We start from the raw sequence: 17477 nt of genomic DNA, 5'->3' as shown, positions 1-17477 counted from the left end.
CAAGTCACTGTATTCCAGTGCACCAGGAAAGAGCTGCCAGAACCATTTTGTTTCAGAACTGTTACGTTAACAGCTTTGTTTTCCGTGTAGGGCAGTTGTCTCCGGAGGGGATGGTCTGGTTTCTCTGTGGCCCTGAGAACAATGTCATAGCACTGGACAAACTGATGCTGTACCAGGACATGACCCAGCCGCTCTCACACTACTTCATCAATTCATCACACAACACATATTTAACAGGTAGGGGCAGTTCCAACACGTGTGTACCACCACCCGGGGGATGAATGAACCTACAGTTGGGCAGGTGCATCTGCCCTGAAGTTCGGAGGGCCGAGGGCTGCACTCACCCCGAGGAGCTTGGCACTTAAATGCTGTGTAGGAAGAAGAAATGTGACCCTGTAACCAAAAACGTCTTGTCAGTCTGCCACATTCACCTGCTCAAGGGTGGCAGAGAGTTCTGTCGCTCCTGTCTTGTGTGAACAGCTGATGCTGAGCCTCCCTCTGTTTGCTCTTCCGCAGCTGGTCAGTTCTCCGGTATCTCCTCTCCCGAAATGTACCGGCAGACGCTGCTGGCTGGCTGCCGCTGCGTGGAGCTGGACTGCTGGAAGGGCCGTCCCCCAGATGAGGAGCCCATCATCACTCACGGGTTCACCATGACAACTGAGATCCTCTTCAAGGTACGAAAAGAAGGAGTTTTCTCCAAACTTGCTTTCCCCTGCTCAGTTTTAGGCTGGTCTCTGTTTGAGGAGCCTGGCTGAGGGAACCGTCAGATGGATGGGCTGAGGGCAAAGGTGTTTGAGCAGAAAAGATTGATGGTGAGATGACAAGGGAATGAATGTGTAGATGGTGTGAAAGATGAACAAATCTGCAATAGGTTGGCATTTATGTACGTTTTTGGAGTGGGAGGTCGAGAAGGGAGGTTGTTAGCTGGAGGAAGATGACTGAATGAAGGAAATGTGGACAGTCAGGTAGAGCTGATGGAGAGATGATAGAGTAGATGTGCCTGCGTACACGGGGCTGTGCAGCAGATGGATATATGGGCAGGAAGGTGCACAAGAATGGTGGATTTATGGATGGATGCAGGTCAGAGAAAGAAATAAGATGGCTTTTGGAAAACAAGTGGCTAAACTGAGTTGATGTTCTAACTGGCCTGCAGCAGGTTTCCGTGGCTCACAGCCTCAAGCGCTGTAGCTGTGGAGGAGCAGCTTTCAATTACTTTGTAATTACACGAGTGTGTGGAATGTGTTGAGTGGAGCAGTTGCCCTGTGGCTCACTGGGCAGCAGCTGCCCAGGGACTCAGCTCCCAGGCGTCAGCAGCACAGTGCGAAGCCTGTTTCTCCCTTGGAAATGTAGGGCACGTAACCGCACAAGTTACAAACAGCTTGCAGGTTACAAATCAATGCATCACACTTACATTTTTCTGCACTCTTTAACACAGCTGCTGCCAACGGGCAGAGGCACTTTAGATTCTATTTAAAGCTGTTTATTCTTCTTCATATCTCCCTCCCAGTTCCCACACTTCACTATTACTAAAATATTTGGGGCAGGGGGGGCGGGGAAGCAATCCTTAAGATGAGAGGTATTGTCATATCCGGTGTCAGTGATTTCCCAAATCCTGTAGTACCACTGCTGCTTTTGCACAGCGGTTCACTGCAGACAGGAGAAATAATGCCGGCTGTAGCTGCTCTAATTGCAGAGTTCTCCTGAAGCACGTGACTGTACCTCAAGGAAATTATAACCTGTTAACACAGCATGTGCCCAGGTTTTAGTTTTCTATGATGTGTAGATCTTTCCCTCCACACCTCTCTCCCTTTTCTACCATTGCCTGTGGCCTTTTAGTAGTTTTTTCAGCTCCTCTGAACCTTGTGTGTTTCTGTGATAGGAAGTGCAAGTGGTCCGTGCAGGAGCAGCTTTGGCAGCCTCCTTCATGCTAAGGTCATGGCTGGAGCAGGATTTGGGGGGCGCAGGGGACTGTCATGGCAAAGGAGTCAATGACACTCGTTTACCATGTCAGTTAGCAGCACCAGAAAAGAAAATAGGGGAAAGTTTGTGGCAGTTTAACAGGGGCTTGGGAAAAACATGATTATGTTCTCTTACATCAGTAATGCTGAGAACGTTTCCATGGTATTTGCATTTGAAATGTCAGCACTGCTGGTTACTGAACATTTTGGTTTTCTCTGTTGCTAGACAGAAGGATTTTGTAAGCAGGTGAAATGACAGAAAACTGGACAGGTTCAGAGGCAGGTAGAAACAGAGGTCAAGCAGTTTGACCTGGTGCTGCACACACCTTTCTCTGCCAATTAAAAGTGCTCGTGGCAGTGGCTTTCCTCTCTGGCAAATGCTTTCACATTCATTCATGTATACACTGAACTATGTAAGAATCACAGAATCACATAGAACCTCATATTCTTACTTTGGCATCATTTTTAATGTAAGCTATTGAATTTAATTGCATGTTTTATCCCCTGGAGCTGGAAATCCAGGCAGGTATGAAACAGATCAGGCAGTTATTCCCTTCTGACTGGGCGGAGGCTAGTTCCTTCAAAGAGAAGCTCCCGACAGTGACCAGCTTGGGGTGGGTTCAGTGGGAGGTCAGCCACATGGCTCTGTTATTAATTAATGAGCGCTGACCTTTTCCCTGTCCATTGCCTCTCCCTTAGGATGCCATTGAGGCCATTGCAGAAAGTGCTTTTAAAACATCCCTCTACCCTGTCATCCTGTCCTTTGAGAACCACGTGGACTCGTGAGTATCTGGTGACTGGGAGAATCGTGTTCTCTGTTGTCCAGAGCAGAAAGGGCCACTGGGTTTTCAGTGAGTGCCGGAGCTGAAACAAAACACCGCTTGAGATTTCTGAAGCAATGGGAGGTGGGTCAGAGCTGAAGTGTGAGCAACAGGCTGCACAGTGTGAGTGACCACAGGTGGTGCAGCCTTTTAGCTCAGGATAGGAGAGTATGAACAGATGGGAATAAGTCTGAGATGGGACTTGAAGATCTGCACAGCTGTCTGAGTGACGGCAGGAGGTGGGTAGAGTACAGGAATCTTGAGATGGTTGCACTTGCCGAGCTCTAGATTTGGGCATGTGTTTTCCTGTTCACTCCTGCTTGATCTCTTTGTTCCTTAGGCCCAAGCAGCAGGCGAAGATGGCCGAGTACTGCCGAACCATTTTTGGAGATATGCTGCTGACAGAGCCGCTGGAAAAATTCCCGGTAAGCGGAAGCTGGGGAAGGAGGCTAGGGGAGAGCTCTTGGTGGAAAAACAGTCGCTCTGGTGCTAGGAGATGGCACAGCAGTTACAAGGACAGTGACAAAGAAGACTGTTCATAGTGGTGAGCAACATAGCAAATGGATGGATTACCTCTCAGTCACAGAGGTTTTCCTAAGCCCTTGCCTGAGTCTGCTCTTATTTAGTGCTCTGTGACTTGGGTGACTTTGGAAGCTGAGCCCTGGGTAACAAAGGCATACCAGTTGTACCAAGAGGGGCCAGTGTATTTTTGTACACAGTACCGTTTCAGATCTGTCTGCCAGCTCTGGATTTGGAAAGAAACAGGAACAAGAGCTTAGCAGCGCTTCAGGCTCTTCCTAGCAATGCTTCTCCATTCCTGCTGCCAGGCTGGGGATAGTCCCTTCCAGGCAGAGAGGGGCAGGGCGGTGTCGTGCATCGCGTGGTGCTCAGAGAGCTCAGTAAAGCTCCCCATCCGCTTCACCCTTGTCAGCAGCTTCCTTGTGCAAGCCTGTGTTTTTGTGGACACAGTGACAGCTTTGGTGATCCCCGGGCACACTGCTGCTCCCGCCGCCTTCTGAGCAGATGCTGATTGACAACTAACAGGAAGTGTCTGTGTTCCACAAAGCGTGAGGCAGTTCCTTGGGATCAGTGGTGGAGCGGGGAGCTGAGACACCCAGCCCAAGTATCTGTTTTCAAGCACCGAGATCACAAGAAGAGCTGAAAGGAAGCAGGGAGCAAATCAGCAGTTGCCCACTGTCCAGACCCTTGTCCTTGTCCAGGCAATAGGGAGAAACAGGAGGGGCTGTGTTACTAATAGGCCTGTTGCTATCTGTACAGGGAGCGGAGGTCGAGAAGCGCGGGCTGAGTCACACATCCTGGTCTTGAGACGCCTACCCTGGGGTCTTTTTTTTTTTCAAATCTGCTGCAGGCAAAGTGTTTAAATGTGGCCTGAGTGCTGATCTGGAGCTGAGGCTCTGGGATAATGAGGGAGTAGGTGGAATGTGAAAGCCAGGGGTGTGTGGATGGCTTCAGGACATGGAGATGTTTTTGTAGCTGTGCTGCAGGATGGGTGGCTGGGAACAGCACGACCTGTGCAGGCAGCAGAACATGGGAGGGCTGAGAGGTGCAAAATGCTGGTCTGAAACTGAAGGTGAAGTCTTAGAAAAAATGGCATGGATATAGTGGGATATGGTGGCAGATGGAGAAATTCAAGTAGACAGTGGGTGAGAGCTGTGTCCATGTACCAGCAAATGGCCAGAGGAACGGTACTGGGAGGAACAGGAGAGATGAGTATTTGAATCCTGTCTTTGCGATGAAAATTCAGTATGAAGTTTATTTGTTGCAGCTGAAGCCAGGAGTTCCTCTGCCAAGTCCTAAGGATCTCTTAGGGAAGATCTTGATTAAGAACAAAAAGAAGCAGTCTGTATCTGGGAAGAGGCAGAACTCTTTGAAGAAAGGGAGGAATGTGGAACCAGAAATCGTCGAGCAGCCAGGCCCTCTGGATGCTGAAGATACTGGTATGTCTGAAGGGAAATGGGACCAGTACAGCTAGATGAGCGAGTCTGGCCCACTGGACGCCTTCCAAATCACCCAACACTAGCTGGAGGCGAGCTGGTACTGGTCATTAACTCAGTTATCTCCAGAAGCAGTAGAAGCTTGGAAGAGAAACTAAGTCTTCAGAATATTTTCAAACACTTCATTTCAGCCAAAAAAGCCCATCAGCAGCTCTTTGCCTGCTCTGAGGTGTACGGCAGCATGAGCTGGTAATTCATTGATACACACTGGCTATTGCTTTGATGCAAGGGTGGGGAATTTTTACTGCTTGTAGCTCTCTGATAACCACAAATGTACGATGGCCTTGTTCTTCGCCATGAGGTTCTTGGAGGTTTGTAGAGCTTTCAGCCCCTCCCTCCTCCCCTCCTCCAGTCTCAAGGCTGTCACCTCTTGGGCTCAGGGAAGAACAGGGAATTTTTAGCCCCTGTCATGGTAGGAGCACATGAAGGCAGATGAAGACAAGGTGAGTGCCTCTACAGAGCACCTGGAAATGGACATTTGTTCCCACAGAAGTATGTGAGCTTTGGGAAATCAGCACTGTGATTGGCACTCTTGGGGTGTGATGGGAGCCTGTGGCCTCTTGAGTGTGCTATGTGCTAGTTCAAATTTGGATTTGACTAATAAAATGGTATGATTCTGCCACTTAGTGCTCCTGCATGACTTGATGGTGAGGTTTGGCAGAGCTCTTCATTGCTGACAATTGGCAACGGCTTGTCTCGGTGTGCAGCTGATATGTGCCCCTGTGTGTGCTTAGTTTGGGCAGGTGATGTGGCTGAAGAGGAACCAGAGGAAGAAGATGAACTTCTGGGAAACCTGGATGAAGAGGAGCTTAAAAAGATGCAGTCAGATGAGGTGCTGTCACTGTTGTTTCTGTTCCTTGTCTGGTTTTTGTTTTGTTTTTTCTGACCTCCCATTTCCTCTGGGGCCTCACCATATTGAATAGAGATGAACCCAGAATGCCAAGGGGAATGAACATGCTGTGACCAGTCGGGGACTTTCCTTCCCCCATGCAACAAGACTCTTGCAGGAGAAACTGAATAAGAGAAATTATGTGGCAGGCTTAGAGAATATGGCAGAAGGGTTATTGCTGACTCTGATATTCTGCATGATAACTCTGTGCCTTCAGGGGGTTTGGAGAGGCTTAGCCTCAGTCTGATAAAAGTTGTTGCTGAAACATGAAGTACTGCTGCTGAATTGGGAAGGAGATCAGCATTCCCTTGAATAAATCAATCCATTTGCATCTCCTCAGTGTCACTCAGAGAGGAGGGAAAACAATGTCCTGGGTGTGTCCCAGACTGTGCTTTCAGAGGTTAAGGAGGTCCTGGGCTTCTTTCACACTGATGCCTCTCTGCGTGCCTCAGTTTTTGCCAAGCTACCTAGAAACTGTGCCTCTGGCTGCGCTGCCCACAGTGTAACTGTAGGAGCAGCAAGTCCAAGAAACTGGTGTGCTCTGCTCAAGGCAGCCACCAGAGCTTTGCCATAGTGAAGCCGAGCTGTGTTTTGTTTTGTCTCTAGGAAAAGACTCTTCATTTATCTTGTCTTGGGTTTTGTTTTCTGCTCAGGGCACTGCTGGTTTGGAAGTGACAGCGTACGAGGAAATGTCCAGCCTGGTTAATTACATACAGCCCATCAAATTTGACTCCTTTGAAGTCTCTGCCCGTAAGTCAAACTCAGATTCCTTTCAGAATCCCAAGTACTTCCATTTGACCAGGAGTACGGTGCTTTCAGATGCGACTGTTCTCCATTTTCTGTTGTGTTCTCTCTCTCCCACAATATATGTGTGATCTCAAACACTTCCCTTCTGCCTTCCTCCCTGTGGTAAGGAATTGGTAAGGAGAAGAGAGGGATAAGTCAGATACTGCTCCTATTTGTACAAGTGAGGATGGAAAGAAACAGCTCAGAGGCCAGTGACATCTCAGTGGGCTTGATTTGCTGCTTTGCAGGGCAGGGTTGAGCCCAGCTGTTCTTAGTGTATGTGACTGGCCTTCCTCTTCCATGGTGACTGAACAGAGAAACACCTGAAGCACTGAAAATGCACGTGATTTCTTTATACACAACAGGTTCCTCTAAAGAGTTCCCTCATTTGGGTCTGACTTTGAGTGAGCTGGTTTGAGTGATGAAAGAAAGAAAAGAAAAATCAAGGGGGAGTGAAAAACAGGAAACTCAACAAAATTTTAAAAATTGTGCAAGATCTTTGAATATTTGGATTCACTTGGAACTAAAACTCTAGGCAGGGGTTATTCTCTCAAAGTCACTGAAATCCAGAAAGAGATGGGCCAACTTATTGCCATTTAAACTTTGCAAGCCAGTCCTGTCTGTTCTCCATGCAGTTCCTGTCTTGTAGTGCACAACCATTGTCTCTCAGGTAAACATAAATCACCTTTCATGGAGTATTGTTCTTCATCCCTTTTCAAGAGACCAGAGAAAGGTAAATTGTCTTGATAGAAAATGGTACCTGGGAGAAAGTGGTAAACAGGCCAAGTGCTTCTTGGGTCCTTCAGTCCTCACACAGAAGAGGGGCTGGTCATGCCTTTCTTCTAAATGCTTTTTTATCTTACTTGTAGAGAAGAACCGGAGTTACGTCATCTCTTCCTTCACGGAGCTGAAGGCTTATGATCTACTAACCAAATTCCCTGTGCAATTTGTAGAGTATCCTTTGGGCAAACCTTGTCTGATGGAGTTGGTTGTATGGAGTTTGGGAGCTAACCTGGAGCCTGGGTGAGGCAGAGGTATATAGAGTCACAGAGCCATAGCCAGCCAGCTCCTGGTTTCAGGACCTGGTAAACATTCCATCAGAGATGTATAGTGTGGAGATGGGCCATGGGATCTTCTGGGGCGGCTTGGGGGCTGTTGACAGAGATTCTCAACAGGGTGCATCCTGCTGTAGTGAATGCAGGGCTGCCAGATGCTTGTCCTTCAGTAAAAAGGGGATGGGGAAGAATCCTGTTGTTGCAAGGGCCTCACTTACTTCTTGTCAGGAAGGCTCTGAGCATTTGATAGCAGAGCTTAAACAATTTTCATAATCTGAATCTGTGAGCTAGCCCCAGGGTACACAAAGAATGCTCCAGACTTGTTTCCAATAGAGCAACTGCAGATACAACAAGCGACAGATGAGCCGGATTTACCCCAAAGGCACCCGGATGGACTCCTCTAATTACATGCCCCAGATGTTCTGGAACGTCGGCTGTCAGATGGTGGCACTCAACTTCCAGACCATGGGTGAGTGTCACATTGTCCTCCAGCTTGCGAGCGGGTGAGCCTGTGTGCTTGTGTTCGCTGTCTCTTCCGTCAGTGCTGGCTCCCTGAGCGTGATTATTCTGTGTGCCTTCTCCCGGAGCGCTGTTCTGCTTTGCCTCCATCTCCCGCAGACCAAAAGCACTTCTCTAGGCCCTGCACAGACCTCGCATGCAGTATCCAGGGTTCTGGTCTGACACACTTGTGCTTACACACATACACAGACTTGCTGTCATCCCTGCAACGTGATGTCAGACTAGATAACGTGCACGGATGCATCAGAAGCTCCTGCTCCCCCTGAGTTGTGTCCTGTTCTGCAAGGCAGCAGGCAGGGCTCCATCTGGTTCCGGGACTGGCCTGTCATTGCTCTTATTTTCCAGTATTTTGATCTGAACAGGGAAGAAGGGCCTTCTTGCTCCATAACCAGCATGAGAAGTAGAGAAAAGCCTCCAGAAAATGTTATTCTTTACCCCTTTTCCTTCCTCAGAGGGGTGTCTTACGTATAGAGAGTGTAGGAGACTAGCTGTAGGGTCAGTAGGAGAGGGGAAAAAAGAAGCAACTTTGAAAGGGAGTGAGAGATGAGGGTTATGAAGAGAATGTCAGATGGGTGCAGAAACCCCAAGACAGTGTTCTCAAGAGAAGTGGCAGGGGAGAAGGTGGACTCAGAGGAGGCCCAAAAAGAAATGGAGAAGGAGTGGAAGGATTCAGACAACTATTTACTTCACACCTCAAAATAGCGGGTACTTCTTAAAGGAGGTTTTAATTTAGTTCTACCCAAGACTTATGGCGCAATCATAAGTAAACCACTTACCTTTCTTACAACAGCTGCTGTAATATTTTTCCCTGTAGGGTGCTGAGAGGCTTAATTAGTTTTTGGAATGGTTTTGCGAGCCTCTGGCTGGCAGGCGCTGTAAAAGAACAGCATCTTTCAGCTCACCCGCAGCACGCGAGCCACCCAATGAGGTCCCACAGCAACCTGTCTCATTGTGTTCCTCTGTATGGCAGACGTCCCCATGCAGCAGAACATGGCTCTCTTTGAGTTCAACGGCCAGTGTGGCTACCTGCTCAAGCATGAATTCATGCGCCGTCCAGACAAGCAGTTTGACCCCTTCTCTGTGGACCGCATTGATGTGGTGGTGGCGAGTACCCTGTCTGTCACGGCAAGTACCAGCGCGGTGCCGGTCCTCCCCTCACAGCCCGTTCCTGGCACCGCGGCTAGAACTGGCATCTATGTTCCTGCTATTCATTAACCAGTAGGGTTCTTAGCGGCAAACGAACCCGGAGAGTCCTGGGGGAGAGTGTTACCATGGCAACTCCCAGGCTTTTCGCTATTTTAAATTAATCATAATCGCATGAAAATGGAAAATTAGCATCTGCCACACGGAAGAAGCCAAGGCTGTGGTGATGGGGAGGGAGGAGGTTGGAGGAAGTGCTGAGGCAAGAAACCTGGGTAAAGGTAAAAGAAAAGCCTATTGTGGATTGGAAGCTGCAGCAGAAAAGATGTTTGGGGTGCGAGAATGACTTTGGGGTGAAGGCCTGGGGGGTTCTTCTGTTTCGTTCTTTTCAGCAGTTGCTAGTTATGTTTCTGCTTGTTTGTAGATACTCTCTGGTCAGTTCCTCTCAGACCGCAGTGTGAAGACATACGTGGAAGTAGAGCTGTTTGGGTTGCCAAGGGACACAAAACGCAAATACAGAACCAAACTGACCTCCACTGCCAATTCCATTAACCCTGTATGGAAGGAGGAGGCTTTTGTTTTTGAAAAGGTAATAACATTTGGTAGTAATTCAAACAGGGGAACCTTAAAGATCCTGTTGGCCACAAGCACTGCCTCTTGAGAGGTCAGGACAACAAAGGGACTCCCTTCTGGAGATCTCAGTGTGGCTGTAGACACACCAGGCACCTCAGATAATATCCAAACAACATCCAAAACAACTCTCCATCACTATTTCCCTGAACAGACAAGGGATAGCTGGGAACATTTCTGGAAACAACAGGGATCAAAAGTCTCCCATTTGTGATGCACTTCAGACTGAATTGACTAATCAGCTTTGAAAACTTCAAGCATCAGGAAGCAGAAAGGAACCGAATGTCTGTGGTTAAACTCTCAATGAGAAGCAGACAAACTGGAGAAGTAGTGGGACCGGTGGGAGGTTTTCAGTTGTGCTGGAAGAGGGAAAACTGCCCTGTTTGTCCACAAGAATTCAGTGGTCACTAATCCAGCTGCAGGGTACGGGGAAGTTAAGTCAGTGATAGTGATGTTCGGCCTTTCTGCAGTGAGTTACAAAATACATGTTACAAAATTCATCTCTGTCAAGCGCACTGTGAAGCAGCAGATATTTTCAGCGTACTTGGGATGTGGTAGATAAATATTATCCTCATTTAAGAAGACATTTTTCAGGCTTCAGTCCTGGCAGAATAATTCTTAATTCATTTCATGGCAGAAGAAAATGGGGGAGGAGAGAGACAAGAGCCCTTGAGGCCAAGTTACCATGCATGCTAAATTATCCTTCCAGGTTCATTCCCCACCCTGGTGAATTGCTTCACAGAGGTTGTGGTTTGGAGGGTTTGTTGCCCCATTTTTTCTTTAGGTAAACTGCCCTCCTATGATCCTGTGCAGTCTCTCCTCTGAGAAGCCTGTTTTGTGGCGTTTTTGTGAATTTAGTTACGTCTGTCATAAGCTGTGGCCTTAAATGACAAGATGCAGAAAGAGGCAGTGGCTTCCACGGAGAGATGGCATTGTTCTGGTGGAAGGAGGAGAGAGTAAAGCTCTCCTTAGTGATGCCAATATGCTGTGAGGAGTTAGAGGTGAGGACATGGGTGCCTTACTCTGTTTTTTCCTTAGATCATGATGCCCGAGTTGGCGTCTCTCAAAATTGCAGCTTGGGAGGAAGGAGGGAAGTTCATTGGTCATCGCGTCATTCCCGTGATCGCACTGCACTCAGGTAAATGCTGTGGAAATTCCTTTGGCTTTTGTGCCCTTGGGACCTGTCCATTGAAAGCTGTAAAGAAGATAAGAACATCTGCATATTTTGCAACTTAATCTCCTTTCCTGTAGGCAGTGGAGCCTTCAAATTCATCCTGTTATAGCCTTGGCTTAATTCCATAATACATTCACCATGCTCTTCCGTAAAGAGAGACTTTGTTTTAGTGTTGGGGCACGCACACAAGGAGGGACAGAGATTCTCTCAGCTTATCCTCTTCTACTCTCTGTTTCCAGGCTACCACCACATTTGTCTCCGCAGTGAAAGCAACATGCCGCTCACCATGCCTTCCCTGTTCGTGTACCTGGAGATAAAGGACTACGTTCCTGATGCCTGGGCAGGTAGTACGCGTTAGGATGCCCGTGGTGGGAGCCCTGGCTTTGTCCAGGAGCTTTGCAGGTTAGGAAAGTCTTAACCTGGCTTGGGCTTTTGGGAGCAGTATGTTCTTTTCAGCTTCATAGAGGGGCCCCACTTCAGAGTGGGACTGGGGTGGAGACAGTCCCCTTGCTTTGTGCTGTCAGGGAGAAGCTTGTTACAAGTGCAAAATACAAAATATCCCTTCTCCACAATTTCATGTCCTAAGCCAGAAAGGAAACCAGGAGGCGAGGAAAATCAGAGTACAACGAGTTATTTGATAATCTGAGCAAAGACCTTCTCTTTGTTTCCAGATCTGACTATTGCTCTCTCCAACCCCATTAAGTTCTTCAGTCTGCAAGACAAGAGATCAGTTAAGCTAAAAGATGGCTCGGTGGAGGTAAACTTTCCCGGGTTCTGGCATTGTTTCTAAAACATGCTGTGTGGATTCAGCCTGAAATAATAGAATTTTGATTTATTTCTGATCTCTTTTTTAGAGGCCTGGCACACAGAGGAACTTCCCACCTGCTGAGACGAATGGGATGCCAGACTCCACTGGAAAATTCAGCACTCCTCTTTCAAATGGGCCTGCAGGTAAAGCTGCGGGGTGAGACAGTGCTGGGGGTGATGATCCTTGGTAATTGGGTCAGAACCTCTCAGGCCAAGTCACCAACTTAAATTCTTGTGCTTGTCATTAATGGCAAAACTTGTAGCTATCCCCTGATTCCCGGGCTGGCGTAAGTGTGAGGTGCATAGTGCTTGTACTCCACAGCAGAAGAGTAGTCTCAGATGTCTCCTGAGAACCCCAGGAAACAGCTGATCCAGCTGGTCTGAATGTGGTCTGTCCCCTCCAAGGCAGGGCGGGGGTGTCGGGCAGCCCTGCAGTTTGCTGGCTGCCCTGCTGTTCGCTGGGGCTCAGGCAGGAACCTCAGCTCTCCAGGGTCAGCACAGGGTTCCCTGCGAGATCTCTGAGTGAAGAGGGAACCACTGTCCAGGGAAGAAGTGGCCTGTGGTGGAGATGTAGCCTCTCATCTGAAGTGTGAAACTAGAGATTGGGTATTGATTTCGAGCAAAGACATGAAAATTCTGGATGTTTGTGAGATAAAGGTTTTAAGATCTGGCTTGGTTTTATCCTGTATCTCACTGCCCTACATCTCTTTGTTGTTCCTTTCAAGGGTCTCTTTCTGCAAATTACTGTTGATTTATGACATTTTAAATATGTTTAGATCCCCCTGAAAACTCTCGATCTCTTGAAGCTGCACTTGCACCTGTCTCCAGTTGTATAATACCTAGAAGCTTTAAAAGATTAGTGGTTTTATTCATCACCTGAGATGAACACCAGACTCTTCATAAGATGCATTGCAAGTTCAGAGTGAACAGATGCCGCATCTGGCATTCTGCAAGAGCGGGAGTGAAGCACGGTCCTGTGTTTTGACTGCTAGGTTATATGGAGACCCATTAACGTAACAAGGGCAAAACCTACTTAACTCTGGCCAGTCAGATGAGTTGAAAAAAAAGTTGTAGATTTGCTCTAATAGAAATCAAAGCACTTAAGGATCTCAGCATCTTAATTAACTCCTTTGTATTCACACCAACATCCTTCATAATCTTGATGAGCTCTCCACTGTCTGTTTTTAATCTGAAGATCCAGGATAGAACATAAACAGGAACTTCTTTTGTGGTTTCAGGAGCAGCAGCTTTCACCAAGGATGAAACCGTGACAGAAATGACACAGATTGCAGGTAACTGCTCGTGCTGTTCACGTGGGCTGAGGCCCTGCCAGTCATCCTGCATTATTCCCTCTCTGCCCTGTTCCTGGCTGGGATAGAGATGAAGCCTGGTTTGCCAATTAAAAACGACCTGACCCAAGCGTGCATGTTGGAGCCTGCACTAAAGACAAACCCCAAGAACCTTAGGGCTCGGGGACCTGGTTTTCCTGCCTGTGGCACCACTTGCCCATTTTGACCACTGCTGTGGTCTGTGGCTGGGACAGAGCTCACAGCAGGTCTCGGGGAGAAAAGAGGCTTGAAGTTTCCATGGTGTACGCCTTGCACAAGCTGGGCCACTGTCATCTGCACCGGTGAGTCAGAAGAGCTTCAGACTGCATCAGCTTTGGCTCTCTGAGCCCACCGGCTGTGGGTACTTTCAAGATGTACACTGGAAAGAGGCATCACAAACTGTGGAGGTGTAAAGGGCTCTGGCTTGAGAGTCTGGGCTTGCTGACTGAGAGATTTGCATTTATTAATAGCTGTGAGGCTTAATTTTCTCAATCCGAGCCTTTGGGAAGGGACTGGCCCTGCACAGCATTGTGTTGCAGACACACCCACAAGTTCTGTTCGTTTTTACACATTCCAAGCCCAAGGAAAATAGTTACTTCCCCTGAGAAGAGAACTCCCTGTGTCCTTTTTGCCACAGATAACACCTGACTTGCTACTGCCAGATATCAAGTTCTCCAACAGTTCACAGGCATCCTTCCCCTCTCATTTTCATCTGCCTCAAAACCCCTTTCATTTATTCCACACAACTGAAGAAATGCCAGGCATTAAAACTGGAAGGGGTGAAAGCACTTGTCCTTACAATTTAGTTTTGCGAAAAAAGCCAGTAATGAAATAACAGAGCTTTTTTTCCCTCATAGTTAGAGCTGCCAAGCAGCTTAACAATTATGCTGTGTTTGGGGTACTTAGAATTGTGGAAAAGAGTGCAAGGCACGAGCCAGACAGACTGGCCCGTCACCACCACTGTGTTGCTCTGCCAAAATACCAAAAGGCAGCAGTTCTTCTGGCCATCACCATGCCACGTCCCTCCAGATGGTGAACTGAGCTGCACGTAATGCTGAAAAGAGGGAGGAAAAGTGCAGAAAAAACCTGTCTGACCCCAAAAAGCATCACAGCAGTTGGGAAATGCTGGGTGAGAGAAAATGACCTCTCTTTATTTTGCATTTTAGAGCCTGAGACAGCCAGCCTCGCGGAACTGCAGCAGATGAAGCTCTTTCTGAAGCTGCTGAAGAAGCAGGAGAAGGAACTGAGGGAGCTAGAGCGGAAGGGAAGTAAACGGAGGGAGGAGCTGCTGCAGAAATACTCTGTACTCTTTTTGGAGCCCGTCTGCTATGGAGGCAAGAAAAGGATGATACCCACTAGGAAAACCCAGAAGAAGAGGTAAGTGCAGCACAGGGTCTGCCTGTGAGTCACTTCCCCAAGCCAAAGCTGCTCGGAAGGAAGCACCGAGTGGTGCAGGCAGCCACATCGCCCTGGGTTAGGCGGCCAGGAAGGTCAGGATGGTATCAGCATCAGCTGCTCTATCTGCTCTGCAGGAGTGTGACAACAGGTGACATTGGTACATGTGCAAATCGTGTAGACATGGCAGAAAGCATCGATAGCCGAGTTTGGGAACTGAGAGAGAGGCTGGAGATGGACCTCATCCACCTGGGGGAGGAGCACCATGATGGGATTCGAAGGAAGAAAGAGCAGCACGCCACAGAGGTAAGGACCGCAAATGTCAGCACAGGATGTAGCCTGGGAGAGTCCCTGCAAGGACAGCCCCAAAAAACAAGTTCTTCACTAAAACGTTAGCTTGGAAATGCGGCCCCAGGATGGAAAACAGCCCTCAGAGCAATTGTCAGGTCCATGCAAGATAATTGAGAATGTAGACAGTGATGCTTATTTGTTAGAAGCTATAAAAGTCCAGCAGAAATATTTTTATAGGTCTGTAATTTGACATGTGGGAAAAGAATAGCCCCGCTGACCCCCTGGGTGTTCGCCAGTGCCATGTCTGTGCCAACACGTGAGAGCCTGTGAGGGACAGGGCCCCCGGGACCAGCCCGTGGCACCCACAGCAGGGCTGGAGCTCATTCCTCTTGACACTGGGCAAGTGTTTTGCTGTTTGACTTAGCACAAGTCAAAGCAAGTGTCCACACAGCGTGTTGCCAGTGAGTCCCACCCGTGCCTCAGTGTTCCCACACCTCAGACTCCCCACCCTGTGCAAACGCCAGCAGTAGACACAGTGATGCCTGGAGACACAGCGCGGTCCACAAGGTGGTGGTGACAATACAGTATATACCGTCTGTTGCAGTGAAAGCAGGGTGGTTCCAGGGCTTGGGGGCCTTTTCCTATCATTATTTTCCAAAGGAGTTTGCATCATGTGTCTTAAGTCTTAGTTTCGCTGGTGCGTTTTGCCTTGACAGGCACCTTGCAAGCTGTCTACAAGACTGGCTGCTCTGACCTGTACAAACCCTGAGGGGAAAATAACCTGCTGCTTGAGAACTAGCTTTGCCCGGAAATCATGCCTATCACCAGAGAGAGAAGCCAAAGGAATAAAACATCCTTGTCTCACAACTCTGTCAAAGACTGTGGGAATTAGTGAGCGAGGCTACAAAAAGGAGACCAAAACCCAAGCTCTCACTGTGCAGCACATAGCCCATATCCATAAAGATAACCCGGAGGTGTGTGATGTGACTGTGCAGCCGTGGGGGAGTCAGTCCGCCTGCACGGTGCAATCTGTGCCCATCCGAACTTGGCGCTGTAGTGCAGGGTTTGCACAAAACCTCGGGGATTAGCTGGCCCTGGCATTCAGCACAGGGAGGGATGAGGCTGAATCTGGCGGTAATTAGATATGGGTGGCACGCTGTGTCTCATCTTGGTTTGGTTTTGTTCTTGTTTTCATGCCCTGAACAGCAAGTTACCAAGATAACAGAGCTGGCCAGAGAGAAGCAGACAGCTGAGCTGAAGGCGCTGAAGGAGTCGTCGGAAAGGTAAGCTCAGCGTTTGAATAACAAAGTCCAAATGCCTAGCTCTCATCTGGGATAGCATCTTCTGCTAGGTGTCAAAGCACAGTACTACAGAGAGCAAGTGAACACAGGGGAAGGGAAGCGTTTCTTTTACTTTGGTGAGAAATTGAGGCACAGGGATGTGACCCGGGGTCTTACACAGGGGCAGTGGTGTGATCTCTAGAGCAGTGTTCCTGCCACGTGGCACCAGCTCGGGCAGTGGCGTTCAGGCTGCTGTAAGGAGTCCTGACTGATTCAGAAAGATCAGAAATAAGGCTGCTGGTCACTGGGTGTCATTTCCATCTGCTGTAGTCAGTACATCACATCATCCCCTCCAGGGACTGATTGGCTCGGTCTTGTAAGTAAATTGAGCATCTTGGCTCCAGTAGTTAAATAAACTGGCAGAATCAATTCACCCGTTGCCAACCAGGCATTTATCTGTTTGTTCCTGCAGTAACATTGTCCTGAAGCTAAAATCCTCGCTCATTCCTCCTTCCTGTTAAATCCTCTCTCAGCCTTTAGTTGCTAAGTCGGGCAAAACTTCCTCTTTCCGTGTCCTCCATCAAGAGAGATTTTCTGTTTCTCTCAGCTGTTCAGCTGAGAGACTGACTTAGACAAGACTAAGAAAAACACGTTGAGTAGCTTGGTAACGGTTTGTGAACAACACGTTGCTGTTTAGTACAGTCACATCTCCAGCTGCCCGTGAGGAGCTCCAGAACGATTTAAAGATCTTGAGCAAGGGGCAATAAAATGGCAGGAAAATTCAGTATGGATAAATACAAAATAATGCGGATGCAAGAAAACTAACCATAGCTCAACTGTACACAGGGCTGAGCTGTTGTCACTCAGGAAGGAGACCTGCCACTGCTGCGGGTCCTTCTGGGAAACAGCTCCTTGTTCGCTGCTCTGCAGCAGCCAAAGTGGCAAATAGAGTTTTCTGGAATTGTATGGAAAAAAGGAGGTTCCAAGTCAGCATTATGCCATCAGATCTGTCTCCGCAGTGCGGTCGCTTTGTCAGTGTGCCATCTTGAACAGAACGCTTTGAAAGAGCGAGACGGGGGCGGCAAGGACAGGCAGCAGGGAGGAGTCATTTCTGCAGGAAAAGAAAGTAAATAGGACTCATCTCGGAGAACAGATGACTGAGGGGGATGTGACAGAAGCACGTAAAATCATGAATGGGATGGAGAAGAACGGGGAAGTGATGGCTCATTGTTTGTCATAAGAGAAGAAAGGTGGGGCAGCCAGTGCAGTTCTCAGGACGCTTGTGTCACACAGGGTATAAACTGGGTTCTCCTCTCAGGGCAGGAGCTATGAAGGCCAAAAGTGGAGCTAAACTCCAGGGGACAGAGGCGGGACTGGTGGCGCGTCAGC

At 48.4% G+C, this 17477-nt stretch overlaps 1 protein-coding gene across 1 annotated transcript in view; it reads left to right on the top strand.

Annotated features, from left to right (window-relative positions):
* PLCB2 (phospholipase C beta 2) overlaps positions 1 to 17477 on the top strand; it is a 59962-nt gene that overhangs the window by 21776 nt on the left and 20709 nt on the right. The window contains exons 10-28 of the mRNA XM_080345701.1: positions 91 to 237; positions 517 to 674; positions 2658 to 2740; positions 3120 to 3204; positions 4566 to 4737; positions 5529 to 5626; positions 6337 to 6433; positions 7339 to 7423; positions 7869 to 7993; positions 9014 to 9168; positions 9608 to 9772; positions 10852 to 10951; positions 11227 to 11331; positions 11659 to 11744; positions 11842 to 11938; positions 13033 to 13086; positions 14289 to 14499; positions 14655 to 14823; positions 16015 to 16091. Coding sequence (XP_080201827.1) covers positions 91 to 237; positions 517 to 674; positions 2658 to 2740; positions 3120 to 3204; positions 4566 to 4737; positions 5529 to 5626; positions 6337 to 6433; positions 7339 to 7423; positions 7869 to 7993; positions 9014 to 9168; positions 9608 to 9772; positions 10852 to 10951; positions 11227 to 11331; positions 11659 to 11744; positions 11842 to 11938; positions 13033 to 13086; positions 14289 to 14499; positions 14655 to 14823; positions 16015 to 16091 — 2269 coding nt within the window. The remainder of the gene's footprint in view (positions 1 to 90; positions 238 to 516; positions 675 to 2657; positions 2741 to 3119; positions 3205 to 4565; positions 4738 to 5528; positions 5627 to 6336; positions 6434 to 7338; positions 7424 to 7868; positions 7994 to 9013; positions 9169 to 9607; positions 9773 to 10851; positions 10952 to 11226; positions 11332 to 11658; positions 11745 to 11841; positions 11939 to 13032; positions 13087 to 14288; positions 14500 to 14654; positions 14824 to 16014; positions 16092 to 17477) is intronic.

The sequence above is a fragment of the Nesoenas mayeri genome (genome assembly GCF_963082525.1).
Source record: "Nesoenas mayeri genome assembly, chromosome: 5".
Classification (NCBI taxonomy): Eukaryota; Metazoa; Chordata; class Aves; order Columbiformes; family Columbidae; genus Nesoenas; species Nesoenas mayeri.
The sequence above is the reverse complement of the archived record's forward strand: the minus strand, read 5'-3'. Positions and strand labels throughout refer to the sequence as shown.